This window comes from Artemia sp. Qi Xiang Cuo, chromosome 1 (assembly GCF_049724085.1).
Source record: "Artemia sp. Qi Xiang Cuo chromosome 1, ASM4972408v1, whole genome shotgun sequence".
Classification (NCBI taxonomy): domain Eukaryota; kingdom Metazoa; phylum Arthropoda; class Branchiopoda; order Anostraca; family Artemiidae; genus Artemia; species Artemia sp. Qi Xiang Cuo.
In genome coordinates this window covers 49878984-49899433 of record NC_142794.1, presented here as the reverse complement: position 1 = coordinate 49899433, position 20450 = coordinate 49878984, and the positions used below count along the sequence as shown (strand labels likewise).

The 20450-nt window shown below is 35.1% G+C and overlaps 1 protein-coding gene across 1 annotated transcript in view; it reads right to left on the bottom strand.

Moving 5' to 3' along the window:
• The window catches only part of LOC148956437 (uncharacterized), a 570204-nt gene extending 555848 nt beyond the window's left edge, over window positions 1–14356 (bottom strand). Inside the window, 4 exon segments of the mRNA XM_089090886.1 lie at window positions 854–1113; window positions 5715–5807; window positions 11259–11342; window positions 14327–14356. Coding sequence (XP_088947012.1) covers window positions 854–1113; window positions 5715–5807; window positions 11259–11342; window positions 14327–14356 — 467 coding nt within the window.
• Window positions 14357–20450: the final 6094 nt, after the last annotated feature.

The window sequence follows — 20450 nt, the reverse complement described above, 5'->3', positions numbered from 1 at the left end:
AATTTAAAACGAACAGAAATTATTACGTATACGAGGGTAGTTACCCCCTTCTCAATACCTCGCTCTTTACGCTAATTTTTCGAACTTTTAAGCCTATTATTCTAATTAAACAGTCCTTGTGTTTCAGGAGTCATTCATAAGGAATTAGGACGAAAGTCAAACTTCACCATAAAGAGCAAGGTATTGAGAAGGGGATTTTTAGGTTTTCATGTTACTCCATACTTTTGGTTGGAAAAACTTGTTTTTATTCAATTTCTAATCGTTTTAAATAAAGCCGGGAAATCCGACTCCCCTCAATGGAAAATTCCTTCCACCCTTTTAAAACAAGCCCCTTTTAAAAAAATTCCTTCCCCACTTTTAAAACAATCATCAAAGAACTTTGCAAAACCAAGAAATTATGAGATCCCATGGTGGCCAAGCAGAAAAACTCATATCCAAGAAGATACTTAGCCTCCAATTGAATTGGGGTGTTTTTTAAAAATTTTAGAAAATTTTTCTTGAACGGCCAATTAATTTTGACTAAAAAACTTAACACCTTTTCGAAAAAAAGGAAGGGGTCATGTATGATCATGTATTTAGCGTCAATATAAAGTCACCCTGTATACCTCTTTTTTACAGTTACCACTTCCATTTGTTATTGTATATCTTCTACATCGGAACGAATAATGAGCATAATTTTTTTTTTTATACGAAAAAAACCCAGATGATTGCCCTGAGTAGGGTTATGTCACCTATAATAAAACTTGCTATTAGAAAAAATTGATCGCATAATCATCATTTTTGTTTTTCATTGCGTACAATACAAGGTTATACTAAAATAATATCAGAAAGATCGACCTCAAAATAAACTTACTTGGATATTGTGTTTTGCACCCATTGAAGCATAGCTTTTTTAGCGCCTCCTTGACTAGTTCCCTTTTGTTTTTCAGTTACAGATATTCTATGGACTTGAAGCGGGACGGGAGACCCGGCAGTGATGGGCGATGAAGCTCCAGATGCAAGTCTTTCAGAAGCAAGATTAGAAGCGTATGAACGTCCAGCGCTTTCAAGACTAATGGTTGAACCACCCATTCTTTGACCAAGGCGTTCCAATACACGCGTGTTTTCCTCGATCTATTAGACAAAACAAAAGCTCTGAGTACGACATAATGACAAAAGCTTATTTCAGACCTTAGATTCAATATAAAAAAATGTAGGAGAACAAATCATATGCTAATTTCAACATTCGGCAACAATTTCTTTTTTAAATTTCTGAGATTAAAAACCCGCTCTCTACATGCTTCCACAACTTTTTCCTAAATACTCTTAAATTCTTGAATTTTTCGTGATTGACTCTCTCTCGTCTCTCTCTCTCTCTCTCTCTCCTCTGCTCTCACTCTCTCTCTCTCTCTCTCTCTCTCTCTTTCTCTCTCTCTCTCTCTCTCTCTCTCTCTCTCTCTCTCTCTCTCTCTCTCTCTCTCTCTCTCTCTCTCTCTCTCTCTCTCTCTCTCTCTCTCTCTCTCTCTCTCTCTCTCTCTCTCTCTCTCTCTCTCTCTCTCTCTCTCTCTCTCTCTCTCTCTCTCTCTCTCTCTCTCTCTCTCTCTCTCTCTCTCTCTCTCTCTCTCTCTCTCTCTCTCTCTCTCTCTCTCTTTCTCTCTCTCTCTCTCTCTCAACAAGTTTCAAGAAAGCCATTTAACCAAATAAAAGTAAAATTAATACGCAAATTTTGTTTTAGTTAGTCATGTACGGTGAGCCAAAATCTCTCTCTCTCTCTCTCTCTCTCTCTCTCTCTCTCTCTCTCTCTCTCTCTCTCTCTCTCTCTCTCTCAACAAGTTTCGAGAAAGCCATTTAACCAAATAAAAGTAAAATTAATATGCAAATTTTGTTTTAGTTATTAATGTACGGTGAACCAAAATCAAAACCTGCATTAATTCAAAAACGTTCAAAAATTAAATAAAAAAAATAAGTTTTTTTAACTGAAAGTAAGGAACGACGTTAAAACTTAAAACGAACAGAAATTATTACGAGTATGAAAGGGGCTGTCCTCTCCTCAACGCCTCGCTCTTTACGCTAAGGTTTGACTTTCTCACAACTCTATTTTTTTAAACATTAAAAAACTTTAGCGTAATGAGCGAGGCGTTGAGGAGGGGACAGCCCCTAACATATACCGAATAATTTCTGTTCGTTTTAAGTTTTATTGTCGCTCCTTACTTTCAGGTAAAAAAACTTGTTTTTTTATTTAATCCTACATAGGGTGTAGGATTTCAACCAAGGTGATTCCAGTTGCAGGGGTGAATCTCCAGTATTTTATTGGTGGGGGGAGAGGAGTCCATATCCGGATATTCAAGGGGCATGGGATATATAATTATTTTTTCTCCACATTATTGGGGGGCAACTTTCCCCCTCCTTCCCCCCTCCTAACGACACCCCTGTCCAGTTGTGCACTTTCAATTTGAGTCTGACACCATTTTGATGGGTTAAGGGATCTTTTGCAAAATTCTCAAATTTGTTTTCACTACATGCTTTTACTATTAATTTTAATCAAAACATTAGTTGCCATTGTCAAATTAGCTTCTAATGATATTTTGTTTCACTATACAGTTTTTTTTTTTTTTACACGCTTTTAGACTTTCCGCTACTAAGGTCCGTGGTTCGCTCTTTACTAGGTTTCAGCTATCACTGCAACTATGATACCGCTTATTAGTTTTCTTTAATCTTTTTTTTTCTGAATTTTTTTTAAGAACGAATGCCACAAAAAAGTCAATGCTTACTATACTCAACTTACAACTTAACTATAACAGATGGACAATAAAAGAGAAACTAAGAGGTTCTAATCATCGGAGTCCCAAGAATATGGGCAATTTCGGAGTGTCCTGTCAACTCTAGTAAAACAAATTGAGGAAGAAATTGTTTCGTTAATTAGAATATATAACACTGAATAACAAAAGTTACACTCACAATAATCCTCATTAGCTTTGAACGCCGCTTAAAGTAAAAATACAGTATTTAGCATCAAGTTAGGTGCAATACTATAAAACTAAAAATAGCAAACGAGAAAATTCGTACATGTATGACATTGTCTTAAAATCAAAAACAAAAAGAAAATCAAACTTCTAAGGAAAACAAATATGGTTTCAGTTCGTATCAAAAAAAAAAAAAAAAAATAAATAAAATAAAAAAAAATAAAAAAAAAAGTCTCGTAGTTTTCTAGTGAACGGAGTAGCTTTGGCACACTAAAGATATTTTTTTTTGGCTTGTTTACATAAAATAGCTGACTGTAGATCCCTGAGATGGGCTCACTCAATCTTAAATTAAAATTACTAGCAGTGCTTCTAGAGCCAGAACTGGTCAGGGGGGAGACAACCTCCAACTCCTTCGAACCTTGTGTTCCCCCACAGCCTAACAAAGTGTGGTATCTGAATTTTAAGATAGAAACTTAAATTAGAAAATTCAAAACGTGAAAATGTATCTCCAGGGTCGACGCAATTCATGCAATCCCAGGAGCAATGGCCCCGGGTTCTGCAGATACCCCATCGCAAGCCTAATGCATATGTTTGAATACAAAGATGGACACGCTGCATGTAGTTGAAATCAGAGTCATAGAAGGATTTTCAACCTTCATGATTTGAGAGCCTTGAACGATGCCCTTAGACCCGTACTTCCAATACCTTCCCTATTCCAACATCCATACGGACAGACGAGCTTTATTTACTTCAGCGGGACTGAAAGAGGTCCATAAGCTATGACTTGGTCCTAAATAATCAAATGTTAATTACCAAATCTCCTCAAGATCGCACCATGATTCTACTAAATCAACATAAACTAAGTGCAGATCTAAGGTATGTTGGTTGATCTCCACCACAGTTGGCATGCGTGGATGAGGAATTAGTGTTAGGGTGGGACCAGTGGCGCAACTAAGAGGGGCCCAAAAGCTCCAAGATGGTGGCACGCAGCGCGACACCTTGACATTTAGCTTATGTTTTTAGTTTAGTTTAACTAATGTGTCAGTATTTGACGGCATATTTGACGATTTTGTCGGAATAATAATTTATATAATATAATTATATGATTACTTATATTCCCCCCCCCCAAACTTAAAACCCAAGCTGCGACCTTGGGTGGGACACCAATAAAATTTGGGCTCTCCGTTGGTATTTACGCCCCTTCAACCCCTATAATTAGTGTGGCGTTGCAAGCACCCCAAAAATCTCCCCCTGGATCCACCTCTGCGTTTTGTAAAAGAATCTAATTTCGTAAAAGAAGTCTTAACGCTTGACAGAATAACAATTTTCAACAACGTTTTTTTCGTTCCCTTTAAAGCCCGTTCATTTCCGAATCCACCTATTATCCAAGTTGAATTGTATGCTTTTTGTGCGTGGACACCGTTTGCCTCTTAAATCCAATCTTTTTCAAATGTATGATGACTAGTGCTGAGACAACTCATTAGCAGAAATATGCTATTAGTGCATCACAGTTTATATAATTATCCAGTATGATCTTTCCCTATCTCACCCATTATAAAAACCCGGACCGAGGTGCGAGTGCTCAAAGAGAACGTTTTTGCAGATATAAACATAAGCGGCATTAAACTTTTCACGGGTAGACAAAGAATAATCACCTACGGAACAAGTACTGACAAAACCACTTGGCCGGCTCAATACGCGGACAATAAGTGCAGAAATAAGTGGGAGGAGCTTTTTGTTCGCACCGAGAATGAAGAGCCAGAAATCATCTGCGGTAAACTAACTGGTATATTATATAAACTGTGTAGTGCATACACATACTTTGTCAATAAAAAATTAAATAAATAAAAACGTAGTTTTTTCGCAAAAGGCAGAAAGTTCCGAGTGTCATTTGCTAGAGTTTGTGCTTTCTTTAAAACTAAAAAGATCGCTTGTATCGAAAATTATACTTACCAAACTGATTGTCCACAGATTTGAAAAGAATAAGTTTAAAAAAAGGAAAGAGTCAAGGAAGTAAGAATTCTTTTGAAATACTAAACTAAAAATTCTTGTATTTAAATCAAGTTTTCATTAAGACAGAAGCAACATCAGCCTCAGGAGGAAGGAGGGAGTTTTGGCATGAAAGGAAGGAGGGAGGGAGTTTTGGCTGATGAAAATATAATACTTTATTAACAAAATCATGCAAACTACAACAGAAAATTATAGAAAGCAGGCCGCCTAGAACGGATTATATTAAATACCTAACCTAGCCAACAGTATATATATCAAATATTTAATTAAAATATACCTGAATAGTAGTTTATCTCACTCAAACTAAGTTGATTATCTCCGAGCGTACAGAGTAAACTAGTTTTATTACAGACCAATAACAAAGTGTGGTCGATACATCATACAAGTACCAATTCTGTTATGTTTGACTACGTTTTTTATGGTAAGTGCAAATGTCAGTTTTTCTTTTCTTTCTTTTTTTCTTTCGTTTTTCCAAAGGGTATTCATCCTTGACAATTTTGACTTAAGTAGGTTTACGAATTTGTTAAATCGCATCATCAAAGAATTTAGCTGCATCGAAATAACTTCAATGAACATCTTGCTTCGATTAAATAGCTAGATTGGTCCGGTTCTGTGGTTATCAACACCAGTTCTTTTGACTTCTAAAGGACTGAGGAGAGCCCACGCTTATAAGTTTACAAGACAGTTCTAACCAGTTATACTTTATACTTTATTTCTTTTCAAACCAAATCAGTTCTTGTTTTTGAAAATAAACTTGTTTACCTGAAAATAAAGAATGATAGTCCATATCAGGCCAAGGACCACCGCTGGACGACCATCGACAACGTCTGAAGCATTAATGTTGACTAGTTTTATCTGTAAAAGAATTAAAATGTAAAAATAAATTTTACCTAGAAGTTAGGAATGATAGCTCAGAAAAAACAGAAGAGCGTAGAGAAATAAAATTTTAGGCAAACACACACTTTCTTACTCGTCTATTTGAGTCGCATCTCGTAAGTTACCCAAAAGTAAGGATAAATACTCAATAATTACTAAAGGAAAAAGTAAAACTAATTATTTGAGACTAAATAATTTGTTTAACGACCGATGTAACTAGCTTGATTCTAACTATTTCATTATCAGTGTTTTTCCTACCAGATGATTGATAAATAGCGAATGTATAACTTTCCCATGGCACAATCTTTTTGGTTTCTTTAAAAGGGCTATAGAACAGTTCGACTGAGCCCTATTTCGATCTTCTAGGAATATCAGTTCGATATGATCACCCTTGGAAAGAAAAAAAAACACGCATCCGTGATCTTTTACTGGGACAACATGCAAAATTCCATATTTTTGTAGATGGGGGCTGTAACAGTAAGGTTTTCTCTCCTTGGTCCTTACTTACATTTTGTTACGATGAACTGATTGATTCTATACCATTTATTTTACATGTATTTTGGAATATAGGTAGAACATTCCAGAATCCCTTCTTTTCTTCATTCTTTTAATTTGTCTTAATTTCCCTTTGGCTAGTCAATTTTACATGTCGGGAGAATTTTTCAGGGGGGATTGTCGGAGGGGAGTTTTCCGAAGAAATTGTTCGTTCGGGAAATACGCCGGAAATTCGGGAAATCATCATCAGTATCTGTGGGAAGTAGCAGATGAAAATTCATTTATTTATGAAATATTGTCCTAAATGAAATATGTATAGATTGTTGAAAACGGAAGGACATTAGAAGAACTTCAGATGTGTTTTTAATAAAATTTGCAGAACTACGTGACAATATTATTGCGACTTTTGAGCCACAATGCAGCAAAAAGAATTTTAGACTTCCCATAAGCAAGTATACTTCCATTGTTTTTGCTGTTTGGACTTCATTACCTTAGAAGAAATGATTGTTAGGAGAATACTTTAGGAGAACTTATCATACTATTAAGAAGAATACAAGGTTAAAACAAGAAACTTTTAACCGTAAGCTCTTGACTCAATCTCCTGACGGCTGGTGTGACGTTAAAATCAGGGACCAATTTATGCACTACTCGATAGAGTGAAGAAAAGGAGACACATCATGGGGAGTACTACCCATCAAAAAAGCGCCTTATCTGGTTTTTCAAGCCGGGGAGGGGGGTTTAGATCCTCCATTCACAAATTTTAAACCATAATGATTCCGAAGGTCTACTTTTCATTTTGATCCACAGCCATTTCTGTGGGATACAGAGCTCTTTTTCTCAATTCCCAAGACTTCGTTTTCGCAACAAAAAAATTAGTTTTATTATTCATATGAGCCTATATAATACTTATTATTCCTGATTCAACTTTAAATGAAATTTTTTTTCTCACATGACAGTTTTTTTTAAAAGTTTTCTAAACTTTCGGTTACTATGGCCTGTAGTTCACTCTTTGCTAGGTTACACCTATTGCTGCAGCCACAATCTGTTATCAAACAGTTCGTGGTAACGAACTGCAAGTAAGGAGCGACGCGGCTCAATAGTAATCAAGACTTTAAAAAATCAGTATTTTGATACCGATAGATACATCAAAAGACGCGGCTTATTATGCTGATTCCGAATATATAAGTTTCATTAAGTTTAGTGTTACACATCAAACGCTACGAGCCTGATAAAGTTTGCCTGATTTCTCAAAAAGGGGGAAAACACACCCTAAAGTAGAAGAATCTTAATGAAAATCATACCATCAAATCCAGCATATCAGAGGACCCTGTTTCAGAGCTTTCAGCCTCAATCTAAAAAAATGTGTAATTTTCTATTTTTTTGCCGGAAGGAAGATCAGGGATGCCTGTTTATTTGTTTGTTTTCTTTTCTTTTTCTTTTTGTTTGTTTTTCCCAGGGGTGATCTTATCGATCCAGTGGTCCAAAAATATCGAGGGGGCTCATTCGAATGAAAATTAGAAGTCCTAGTGCCCTTTTTAAGTGACCAAAAAGATTGGAGGGTAACTAGGCCCCCTCCCCCACCCTTTTTCCCAAAATGTTCGATCAAAATTTTTAAATAGCCATTTTGTTCATTATAGTTGAAACACCCAATAATTATGCCTTTGAATATAACATGACTCCCCACGACCCCAGGGGAAAGGTCTTTAAGTTTGCCCTTTGTTTACGCATAGTATTTGTTATTGGTAAGTTTGCATACATTTTCGAAGGGGGGGGGTATTTCTGCTAGGTTTTTTTTTCCAAGGGCGAATTTTCCATGGGGAGGGAAGTTTCCAGTGGGTGAAATTGTCAGGGAAAATTTTACACTGGGGGAATTTGCCAGAATCCCTATGCACAATTCTTTTTATATGTCTTGCTTTCTCTTTCCCGTCTCAATTTTACGCATGGAGTTGTTAGGGGTAATTATCCGGGTTAAATTTTACCCGGGATTGAATAGTCTAGAAAATATTTCCGTGAGGAGGGGGATTTCTCCGTGGAGGTGGTGCCAGATTTCCTGGCATGATTTAAAAAACGCTCAGAAATTAAACAAAAAAACAAGTTTTTCCAACTGAAAGTAAGGAGCAACATTAAAACTTAAAACGAACAGAAAATGTTACGTATATGAAGGGGTTGCCCCTCCTCAGCCCCTCACTCTTTACGCTAAAGTTTGAATTTTGTCCCAATTCTTTAAGAACGACTCCTGAAACACAAGGGTAGTTTAATTAGAAAAATAAGAAGCTTTTTTAAAAGTATTAAAAATTTTGGCGTAAAGAGCGAGTTGTTGAACAGGAGGCAACCCCCTTCATATACGTAATAATTTCTGTTCAGTTTAAGTTTTAATGTTGCCCCTTACTGTCTTTTGAAAAAACTCGTTTTTTTATTCATTTGCAGTAAGGAAAGGATTAAAGAGCTTGATGGTATAGTATAGGATAAAGATAGTACAGTTAAGACAAAAAAAAACATGAAATACACCGTGGGGTTACCGACTCTTATCTGTAAACGGCCATACATTACGGATTGTCACTTGCTCTACCCTGTGTGGCACATTATTACCACTCCCGACTCTTTGCACCACAGACGGCGCACCCCCACTATGTATGGTGCACGCCAGACTGTACACGCAATTTGTCAAATTAGGAGTCCTATACCTATCGGCATGTACCAAATATTGATCCAAACATCAGTATGATAGACGGTTCATAGTTACTGATGATCGAGCCATGAATGTATCCCACAGGGTTAAACGAACAGACATCCTAGGCCTATAATCAAATCTTCAGTGCTTCAATTATATGGATATAATCCAACCACGCAGACTATCTCACTATCAAGTTGTAAAGTCGACAACGAACTTGTAGCAAACTTGCAAAACACACTAGCTATTTCTATTTCGAAAGTACCGAGGACACTAAGAATCCACTATGATTATACTTTAAATTGGTTAAAGGGAAATTTTATTTATTAGTTAATTAATTTAACTACAAAAACAAATCTTTTTAGAAAGACAAATTAAGCAATCCTATTCTGTTGTATTTACACCTTTAGTTGACTACTGACAAATCAATTGTATCCTTATTTTCTTCTGGTTTAGAAGTGGCACTATTACTACTTATTTTTTATATTTTTCCATTAGCCCATGGCTCGACTGAACATATGGCTGTGCCACCCCTTTGATTGTTTCTATTGATGAACAATCAGCTGCAGATAAATTGGGTGTTACAACTTACAAGCATTGGTTGGATTTGTTTTTAAACAGGAAGTTTATATGATATATACATATATTTGCAAATAGCACTGCTTCTATCGGTTCCCATGCAACTAAACCCTAGTCTACTCGACTCCATTTAACTCAACCTCACTCACATCAACCTCATTCAACTTATCCCTCGTGAATCTCAACCACTGTTTAAATGAGCCTTCATGTAACTCAACCACAATCAACTCAATCCTTGTGCATCTCACCCCCAAGTAATTCAACCCTAGATTAACGCAGTCACCCTTGCGATTCGGTATGTGAAGATTAAAAAAAAAAACTTTACCTGGAGCTTTAAATCGAAGGGGGTTGAGTATCAGAGGGGTTGACTAAATAGGGGATGAGCTAGATAGGGTTAAATTGAATAGGAGTTGAGTTGCATAGTTTTGAGTCGAATGAGGGTTGAGTTGGTTGACTCCCAAAAAAGCAAAGCAAAGAGAGTAACTTTCATGTTTAAACAAGTTTGGTTGAGTTTGAATAGCCGCTTCTAGTGGATATCCTAACGACTTGAAATTATATACCCCTTCCCCTAAAATAGTTGTCTCGAACCCTGACCCCGAAAAGGCAAAACGTTGAAGTCACCTCTCTCTTTCCGCCATGTTTTGTTGATATATGGTAACCCCTTCATCTGGCGACAAGATTTTAGAGAGCCCTGTCCTCAACGTGAGTAGCATCGAATACGAACCACCCGGGGGGCTCAATTTGGACACTTACGCTTTGATAGATTTAGCCACCCACCTGCTTTGATAGATGCAGTAATGACAAAAATGGGAGGGGCAATTCTCCCCCCCCTCAAGAGGTAAATATAAGCATAAACAATAAGTAGAACAACAGGGAAATTTTTATACAAGACAGTGGAACGCAACTTTAAATTAATATTTCGACCCTATATCCAAGGGCCATCCTCAGCAAAACAAACGAAGAGAATAAAAAACAATGTAAAAGAAACTTACATTAAAATTCAGTCATTAAAACTGAAAAGAGTTTTTTATAAAAAAATTTTTTTAAAACAGCCCTAATATCATTACTTCAAGGAAGTTCAACCAGGACCTGGTTGAACTTCCTTGAAGTAATGATATTAGGGCTGTGGAAGTTGGGGAAGCTGGGGAAGTTACCCTTACTTTCCACCAAGGTTGGTTAAGTTTTGAAAACCTAGATATCCTATGACAAGTGCTTAGGGATCCCTCCTCAGAAAGTTCATATCACATCCCCCGGACACCAAAATGCATAGCTAGGACAATAGTTCTTACTTTCCACAAAGTGTGGTTGAGATCCAACCACCTATTCTTATAGATAGAGGAAATGAGATTAAGGGTCCTATCCCTTTTCCCCCGAGAAGGGTGAGTCATTTTCACGCACCTGAATAAATTCAAATACTCCAACTTTTCATGTTTAACTCATATCCACTAACCAATTTAGGTAGATCTTATGACAGCAATACCTTAAAAGTCTCTATAAATTATTGTGATTTTTTATCCTTTCCCCCTATATTGTTCCTGCAATTCTCTTCTATTTAGCTGTTTTGATAAATTTCACCTAAAATTTAAACAGCTAAAAAAAAATGTATTCATTTGCCTCTGGATGAAATAATTGTTTTCAGCCTAAGTATTGCAACTGGAAATACTTGTATAAAAATGAAAACTTACCCTTTTTCCCTGGAGAAACTTCAGGGCAGTGTTGGCATTGCTAAGGAAATGGGGTCTTCTCAAGTTTCTCCCCTTCTCTACAGGCTGAAAAAAGAAGTAAGTCTTACTGAAAAAAGAGGAATATACACTTCTAAAGTTTGTCAACGCTTTTCCATAAAAGTAGAAATAATAATAATTAAAGAGAATAATATATAATATAATAATAATAAAATATAATAATAAAAAAAAGAATAACTACAAAAGGGACGCACAATGACTGGGCCTTAAAGTGCGTGTCTTGTACCAAATTGAAATTAGAATTGATAAAATTCCTGTTCAATTGGATTTTTAAGTGGAATGGAAAATATATATGAAATGTATTTTTGGTTGTATCGTTTTTTTCAGGCCCAAAAATGGGCGCTTTTTTATTATAGGCTTGTAACTGCTTGTAGCATGTAGACAGGGCAAGATAGACTTTCTTGGAAACAAAATGTTTTTTAGATTGGTTATATCGAAAGTATCGACATGACGTCCCTGAAACTGGGCCAAAAAAGTTTTCGCTCTAGATTGGTTTGGCCTTACGAGACACATAGATAAAGAAAAGGGTGCCTCAATGAAGACGCAATCTATTGGACAAAATTATTGTAATGATTAGTCATACATAAAACAGACCCAGATTCGTTTCTTCTTCGATCAACTACTAATCTGATCAGCATATACGTATACTGGACCAAACAAAACTAACAGGAAAAACCTACTTAGAAGAAAAATCGTTTGTGTTGATTTGTCAAACCGCAGAAAGGACGATTATTTTTCTCTGATCGACTCGAAAATTTTAAGGTAAGTAAAATGCTCTAAGGAGACCACACAATCACAATCACAACAATCACAACATTACATTTTGGAAAAAAAAATGTTGCTGCATCGACTTTTAGCGCAAAATATTCAACCTTTCCACATTGATCCTCTTTAAACTTTCAGACAATGTAGAGACCTCAATTAAAAGTACACGACAAAGGGAACTTTAATTGGAAGCAACACTCTAGTGTCGCCTATAGTAAAGGCACATAGGACTTCAATGTGTTTTTTTTTTCAGAGCCCCCTCATATGGAAGGGGTGGTTATAGAAAATACAGAGAGGGCTCATTTGATCGGAAATCGGAAGTACTAGTACCCTTTTTAATAGCCAAAAGTGATCAGAGGGCAACCAGCCCCCTCCCATGTCCTTTTTAGCAACCCACTCCCCAAACCAATTTTAAGATAGGGGGATATTGTTTGATCGTCGGTCTCCAGAAGGGTCTAATGCATTAAGCTGTGACTGTCAGGAAATGTCAAGAACAATGTTGATCAAAATCACAATACACTAAGTGTATGCTGGTCCTCAATACGACGTATCAACAATACCTTACGAGCGGCTAAGGGTATTAAGTTGGAACTTTCGAGGTATGTTGAGGAAGATGTTGTAAACTGATTATAGGACAACCAGCCCCCCCCTCACCCATTAAGATCCACAGCCTCTCAACACTTCGCTTGGGTGTTCGAATAGATAATATGAAGTTCTATCAGTATTTGAATTTATTTGATTTAAAAAAAAATTAGCTTCGAAGGTAGGACATTTTACCTAGACAAAATATAAGAAGTCTGAAAAATCAAAACTTCAAAATAGAAAAAGCCACCGAAGGAACATTAATTTTGGTAAACCAATATCAGCTCCGGTTCTTAGAAAATCCGAATCTATCTGTCTAAACGTGTTGGAATTTTTTTTCAACTTTGTTTAGAAAAAAATACTTCCTTTTGATTATCTTTTGGTATAATTATCAAAATAATGTGATGCATCATGACTACATCGAATTTTTTTTCTAAGTGACCGAAACAATTTTGTAGGCTATGTACGAAAGTTCGTGTCATATTGCGTCCTTTTCACACCATTACTCTATTGAAATACAAAAAGGAATCAAATCAGAAATTTCAGAAAACAACCCAAAAACTCGGGAGTTTGGCATTCGAAATCGACTTTTTCGGAATTATTTCAAAGAAACCTAGAAGGGATACAGAATTTCGTTTTTCAGTTCTCAGAGATAATCTAATATTCTGCAAGAGTACGATGTAAAATTGTGGTGAAAAACTTTAATTCCCAAGCTGGGATAGTTTTGTTTTGGCACCATGTACAACATGAGGAAAAAATGATTTTTATTCTTTTCTGGAAAACTACAAGGAATTTTGAGAAATCCACGCGAACTTTTTGCGCCGTTACACGATTCCCATACCCGTGAAAAATTTCTAGTTTACATCTCATACCATTTCGGAGCTCCTGATCGCTGGTCAAGATGGTCAAGAAAAAAAAACAGCTGCGAAAGCAGCAATGTTGCTCCGCAGCACAGTTACTTTCTTTGATTTTTTTATGGAACCTTTTTTTTAATTAAATTTGAAGAATGGAAACCACTTATTAGAGACACTCCTTGAAAACACAAGCAGTATAAAGGTTAGGGTTCAAGTCGGCCACCGAAAGAAACTGATGTTTATTTTATAATAGGACATCATTAAATATACCAGGTTTCAACTGTTTTGACTAATTTGAATCAACCTTCAAATAAATTATTCGGCGTGTGTCTGCTCTGTTGTCATTCTTCCTCTTGGAAACTATGCATCCCAAATTTAGAATGGGTAAAAAAAAACACCTCCTTGAAGAAAAGCGGATTTTTAAGAAAATTACAAAAAATAGCCAAAGATTAATGAACACAAGTTTCTACAGAGTTTACTGAACAAGATAATGGATATATAGTAGCATTTTTTGCATTTGATAGTACTTGTTCTTTGTGTTTTTTTTACTATTGTGTCATGTTCAGACATATATTATTTTGACAAAATCCTTTAAGGGCTTTGTCACCATTTTCACCCTAAAATTTTTTCAAGAGATCTTATTAGCTTCTTTTTTTAATTGCTTTTAATTGCTTCTTTTTTTTAGGAGAGAGAGAGGAGCTACAACTTTTGAGGTTTTTTCATGATCCATCTGAGATGGCTTAACAAAAATCGAGCTGAAAATTGCGACAAAATCCTTAAAGGAGTTTGTAAGAATCTTATACGTCTTACCTTATCATTTGTGACTGACTGAGAAAACATGCGTGAATCCACGAGGTTTTAAAAGTTTTGGTACTGGTGCGTTATATGGTCGTTTACAAGGAAACCAGTCACGAAAAACCCGCCAGACGGGTTAATTGTAAGAGACCGCTATAGAGAAATGCAATGCAAAGCGTGGTTTTCATTGCGTTTACGGTATTTAAACTGTTGTTTTTTGGGGTTTAGGTGGAGGGGGAGGAAGAAAGGTACCTAGGTTATGTTAGGTTACGTATTGAATATATGCTATGCTTTACCCCCCGCCCCCTTAATGTGCAAATATATAGCCTAAATTTGTTTACAAACTGTTATATATCCATCCTATTTTAGTATATTTCATTAGCATTAACCAAACTTGACGTTTTAGAAGTGACCATATAATACACCAGTATCGATTTTTTTTTACTAGTTGTTTTATTTTTTTTTATTTTTTTTTTAGGCATGTGTTTTCTCAGTAAACAAAAAGCTTCGCATTTTCATTATGAAAAAGCTCGACTAGAAATTTATAACATTGAAGGACTTCGAAAATAATAAATGTATAATGCGGCGACTCAATACTTGTGGCTGAATTCCAGTGTTTAAAAATGAACATAATTTGGCTTTTACTCTGAACTCGTCCGAGAAACAGATTAATGAGGACTGAGTTATGTCGTTGGAATTAATAAGGTGAAAAAATAAACCAGAGGAAGAGTGACTGAAACAAGAGATTCCTTGGATTTTTGTTCTTTTTTTCTGGTACAAAATATTGGTATTACAAATTTCCCATACTTTAATACAAAAATTCAAAAACACAAGATATTCACGTTGCCAACACATTGTACCACACTTTCTATCAAGGACGGGTGAAAGGAATAAAGCTAGTTCTTGGAAACATAGTCTGATTTTAAATTTCATTAGAAGACTCAATTTTTTTGTAATATTTTGGGCCAATAGACCTTTGTCATTATACCTCTCTTGGCTGCATGTGCAGCTAAAACGTTAGCTGAACTTAGACCTGAAGTTCAAAAAAAGTAATAAAGTTTGTTTTCATGATATTTCAAACAAACTAAACATTCATAGGACATATCAGCTTAAATTAGCATGGTCATTTTAAGACCCCAATAAAAGATAAAAGAAAATTATATTTCCCGTACCTAGGCCCCATGAATTAGGGATCAGTTGTCACCAGAGGACCACTGATCAGGAATCAATTTCGACTACAATAAGGCCGAGCTACACGAGCCGTTCTAATCCTCTCAATTTTAGTCGGGGTCTTGCGTCCCGTCCGGGTGATGTCATGGCATGTAATTAACCTTGAGATTCAATTTCTCAAACTCGAAGCAAACCTACACTTACAAATCAATTACACGACAGTTAAGCTCAGAAATACAAGTACACATTCGTATAATAGTCAAAATATGCAATGCAATTATGAGAGAATAAAATACAGAAATAAACAATTATTGGGGCCAATAGAGGAGTGCTTAACTTATTTTTAATTAAGCTTGACGACCTTTTTTCCCCATAGATGAATGAAAGACAGTGATAAAAGCATAAAAATGTTTTTAAAGCCACGAAACTGTTTTGAGGTTCCTAACTTCAGAGTTCCCCCTTTCAGAGTTCCACTATGATATCTTTCCCTTTCCGCAAGCGATATTCTGGTCAAATTACATGCGTAGAAAATCACATCTGCTATTGCTGTACGACAGTCATTTGTATTTTCTTTTATTATGGCCATTAATACTTTTGTCTGCTTGGAACAATCCTGGACTCCTGATTGTAATGTAAGCTTCAGCAGATTATATCCATGCGGCGATACAAATCCATAGGTATACACAGCCAAAAACAGAATCAGGGAGGAGGGCGTCTGTGACGATAAAAAAATGTGAATGTTATATTTTTATATTACTTGTCGTGCTTCCAAATATTTTTCGAAAGAAAGTATCCTGGACGGGGGTTGGAAGATGCTCATCCCCCTCTTCCCTTGTGTTTGACCTTGTAGGCCTACACATTATTGCTTACCATGTGTCACATTACCCATAGGAAGTAGTTCTTGAGTTCTACCCTGTGGAATCACAGGGTTGGTTAAGGCCCTCGAAAAGATGTCGCAAATGATTTCTTGCTGAATTAATCGTGACCATGTATGAGTTATTTTTGCAATTTAAAGTAATTGAACCCAAAAAGGAAAAAAATTATCCTATAGGTGGAGAAGATTGACTTCCCTTCCGCCCACCACTCTGTACACTAAAGGCTTGCTAGTGCTTTCGCGAGTGCATTTTAAAATGAAAAAAAAACAAGGCCAATTGGCAACAGCTAGCATTTTACTTGCCAATTGCCTTTGCAAATTTCTGAACTAAAAAAAAGCAAATAAAAAAGCCGCCGTTCTAAAGGAATTATGACGAAAAATTTGTTATTCTATCGCATAGCTTCTGCGTTTGCTCCTGAAGTGTTGGAACTCAATTGACCCCATCATGTTTCTCCAGTGCAACCTTCATTCCAAAGTGATACTTCAAGATTTCGCTGAATTAATTTGGGCAAAAAAAAAGAAACAGCTAGCTTCGGCAAACTGTGTTGCCGGTATTTTTTAATTGGAAAAAGGCCAAATCATTTAATTCTACGAATATAAATAGATTCCATGCTACTATCAAGACATTTACAGGGTGGCGGATGTGGTCCACCCCGTCTCACAGTCTCTATTAAAAAGTAACCAGCCGGTCTCACTCACTATTTTTCACAATCGCGCTTGTGCACTGTGAAGATTTTAGACTATCAAACGTCTAATGATTGTTCCCAAGAAACTCAAACTTTTGGGGTAAACAGGCATTTATATATATATATATATATATATATATATATATATATATATATATATATATATATATATATATATATATATATATATATATATATATATATATATATATATATATATATATATATATATATATATATATATATATATATATATATATATATATATATATATATATATATATATATATATATATATATATATATATATATATATATATATATATATATATATATATATATATTATATACATATATATATATATATATATATATATATATATATATATATATATATATATATATATATATATATATATATATATATATATATATATATATATATATCTATACATATATATAAAAGCTTTTATCTTCAAGATCCTTATAGTTTCCAATGGGTTTTCGAGACTTAAATAGAACAAAATCTTGGCTTTGCATGCATGCATGTACTAATTGTGACAAAGTTTAGCTATTTTACTATTAGAATAAAAAGGTATATTTTCATGTAAGTCGAATAAACATAGCCTACTTTGCCTTAATTTTCTCATTAATTAATTTATATTTTTGAATTGATGTCAGGTTTCAGATGGAACAATATCATGCCTTTTCATAGATATTAATTTAAAAAAAAAGTTCCGAAAAAGAAGGGTTAAAAGAAAAGTAAAGAGCCATATTAAACTTAAGACCAGCAGAAATGAATTCATACGTTAATTCAAACCCAAATACCAGAAATTACTATTAAAGAATAAATGAAGCCCAAAACGAACAGAAATTAAATGAACAATCACAGCCATCAAACATACAACAAGTACAAATATACTTGAATAAACAAATCTTTAAATGAATAAAACTTAAACTGAATATTCAATGAATATAACTGAGAATTTGACAACTGCCCCTTCCCCTCCCCTAACTTTAAAAATCTAAAGTCTACTATGTCATTTGCGTTGTATTGAAAACTGTATATTTTGAACAGTCCTTGGAAAGAATTAATAAAATTAAACTGAATATTTTATATATAACAATATTAATTGATGAAAACTCAGAAAATCAAGATTTTTCAGTAATGTACAAAGCAAAATGTTTCTAATATAACTCGTTTTCAGTAAAGTGCAAATGACGCAGTAGGCTTTAGACTTTTACAGTTAGGGGATGAAGAAGGGGCAATAGCTAAACTCTAATTTGCTGTGATTTTTGTTCGTTATACGAACAAAATTTGGACTCTTAAGCTCTAGAGACAAAACTTTCGATTTCACATCGAATGAGCCCCCTCCAAAGTTCATACAACCAGCCCTTCCATAAAACCCTTATGTGTTAACAATGGGTAACTTGCATTATAGTGCTAGCCCCAGAGGATGTGGCGGATTTGTCAACCCCTGAGTTATGCTTATTTGACTTTTGGACTATTTCGAACAAAATAGTTATATCTCAAAATTTGGAACTGAACCATTTGGGGGAAAAATTTCGTGGGAGGCTAGTTGCCTCCTGATTACTTTTCACTCTTAAAAAGGCCACTAGAACTTCCGATTTCCAATCGAATGAGCCCCCTCCAAAGTTTATTCGACCACTACTTGAATACGGAGCGTCTCTGGGAAAAAATAAACAATAATAATAAACCATTAAAGTCTTATGGCCTTTACTATAGGCAACCCTACAGCGTTGCCCTCCAATCACTTCTGATTCTTAAAAGGGAACTAAAACTTTCGACTTGAAATCAGATGAGCCTCCTCCGAAATTTATACGATCACCCCTTCCCTAAAACCTTATATGTTAACAGTGGGCAGCTTGTATAGCTTACAGCTCTTGTCTTGAGGCTGTTGGGGGATTTGTCAACTCCTGAGTTATGGTTATTTGACCCCTGGATTATTTTGAATAGAATGGCTATCTCAAAATTTTGATCAGATGCTTTTGGGGAAACAAGGACAGGGGGGGCTTGTTGCCCCCGATTACTTTTAATTCTTAAAAAAAGACCAATAGAACATACAATTTCCAGTCAAATGAGCCCTCTCCGAAGTTTTTACGACAACTCTTTTGATGAAATGCCTCTGGAAAAAAGAATGCCTCAGGAATAAATAATAATAATAATAACAATAAACCATTGAAGCCTTGTGGCCTTTACTATAGGCAACGCTATGGCGTTGCCTCTGATAGCCTACTCATTTTGACTCTATGTTTAGATATTTGTGTATTATTGAGCTTTGAATAAACATATATGCACACGTAACGTTAATAAACATGAATTATTGAAACTGGCTTAAGCTAGGTAAGTGAGTTTTTAATCCATATTTTAATGGTTTTAGTTTTTGAAAATGCAATTCCTGTTATTTCAGCAGAATTTTAAGTCATATCAAGAGTTTTTCTCTAAATTCAAGAAATGACATATATCTTTAAAACCTTATAAATTGGGATTGAGCAAAGGCTTGAGACTCAAAAACACTTTTCTTGTGCCTTATTTGAGCAGGAGATATATTTTGCAAAATTTCGCTTTATAGTTTCACCTTTGGCCTTGGATTCATCCCTGAAAGTTTCATTCACCTAATTTAAACCAGTTTCACTAATTAATGTTTACTAGCTCTACATGCACATATACAGTTTTATTCAAAGCCCAAAAATACACAAACAGATACAGTCAAAAATGAGTATATTCTATGAAAAACCATGCTCTTATTCTATCTGGAACCTGAAACCAATTCAAAACTATAAATTAATTGATGAGAAAACTAAGAAAAAGTATATTAATTCAACTTACATGAATAATATACCTGTTTATTCTTAGCTATTCATCATAGAGAAATAGCTAATCTTAGAGTCACACTTAGTGCATGTATGAAAAGCTAAGATTTTTGTATCGAAATTCTGAGACCCCATTAAATCTACAATGAAGTAGAAGAGAGAAGAAAAAAAATATGCCTATTTACCAAAAAAATCAGAATTTCATGGGATCGTTGGTTCCAATCATGGGATGTTTGGTACAGTTTTTAAAAATCTTTACAGTACGCAAGCGCAATGGTGAAAAATAGTGAGACCGGCTGTTTACTTTCAAACAGTTCGTGGTAACGAACTGTTAGTAAGGAGCGACCCGGCTCAATGGTAACCGAAACTCTAAAAACAGAATTTTGGTACTAATAGGACCATCAAAAGAATTATATTTTATTTCTTATTTCAAATAAATAAATTTGATTAAGTTTTATCTTATTCATCGAAAGTTATGCGCCAGAGAATATTTGGCTGATTTTCAAAAAAAGGGGGAAAGACCCCCTAAAAATCATATAACCCTTAATTCACACCATCATATTCAGTGTATCAG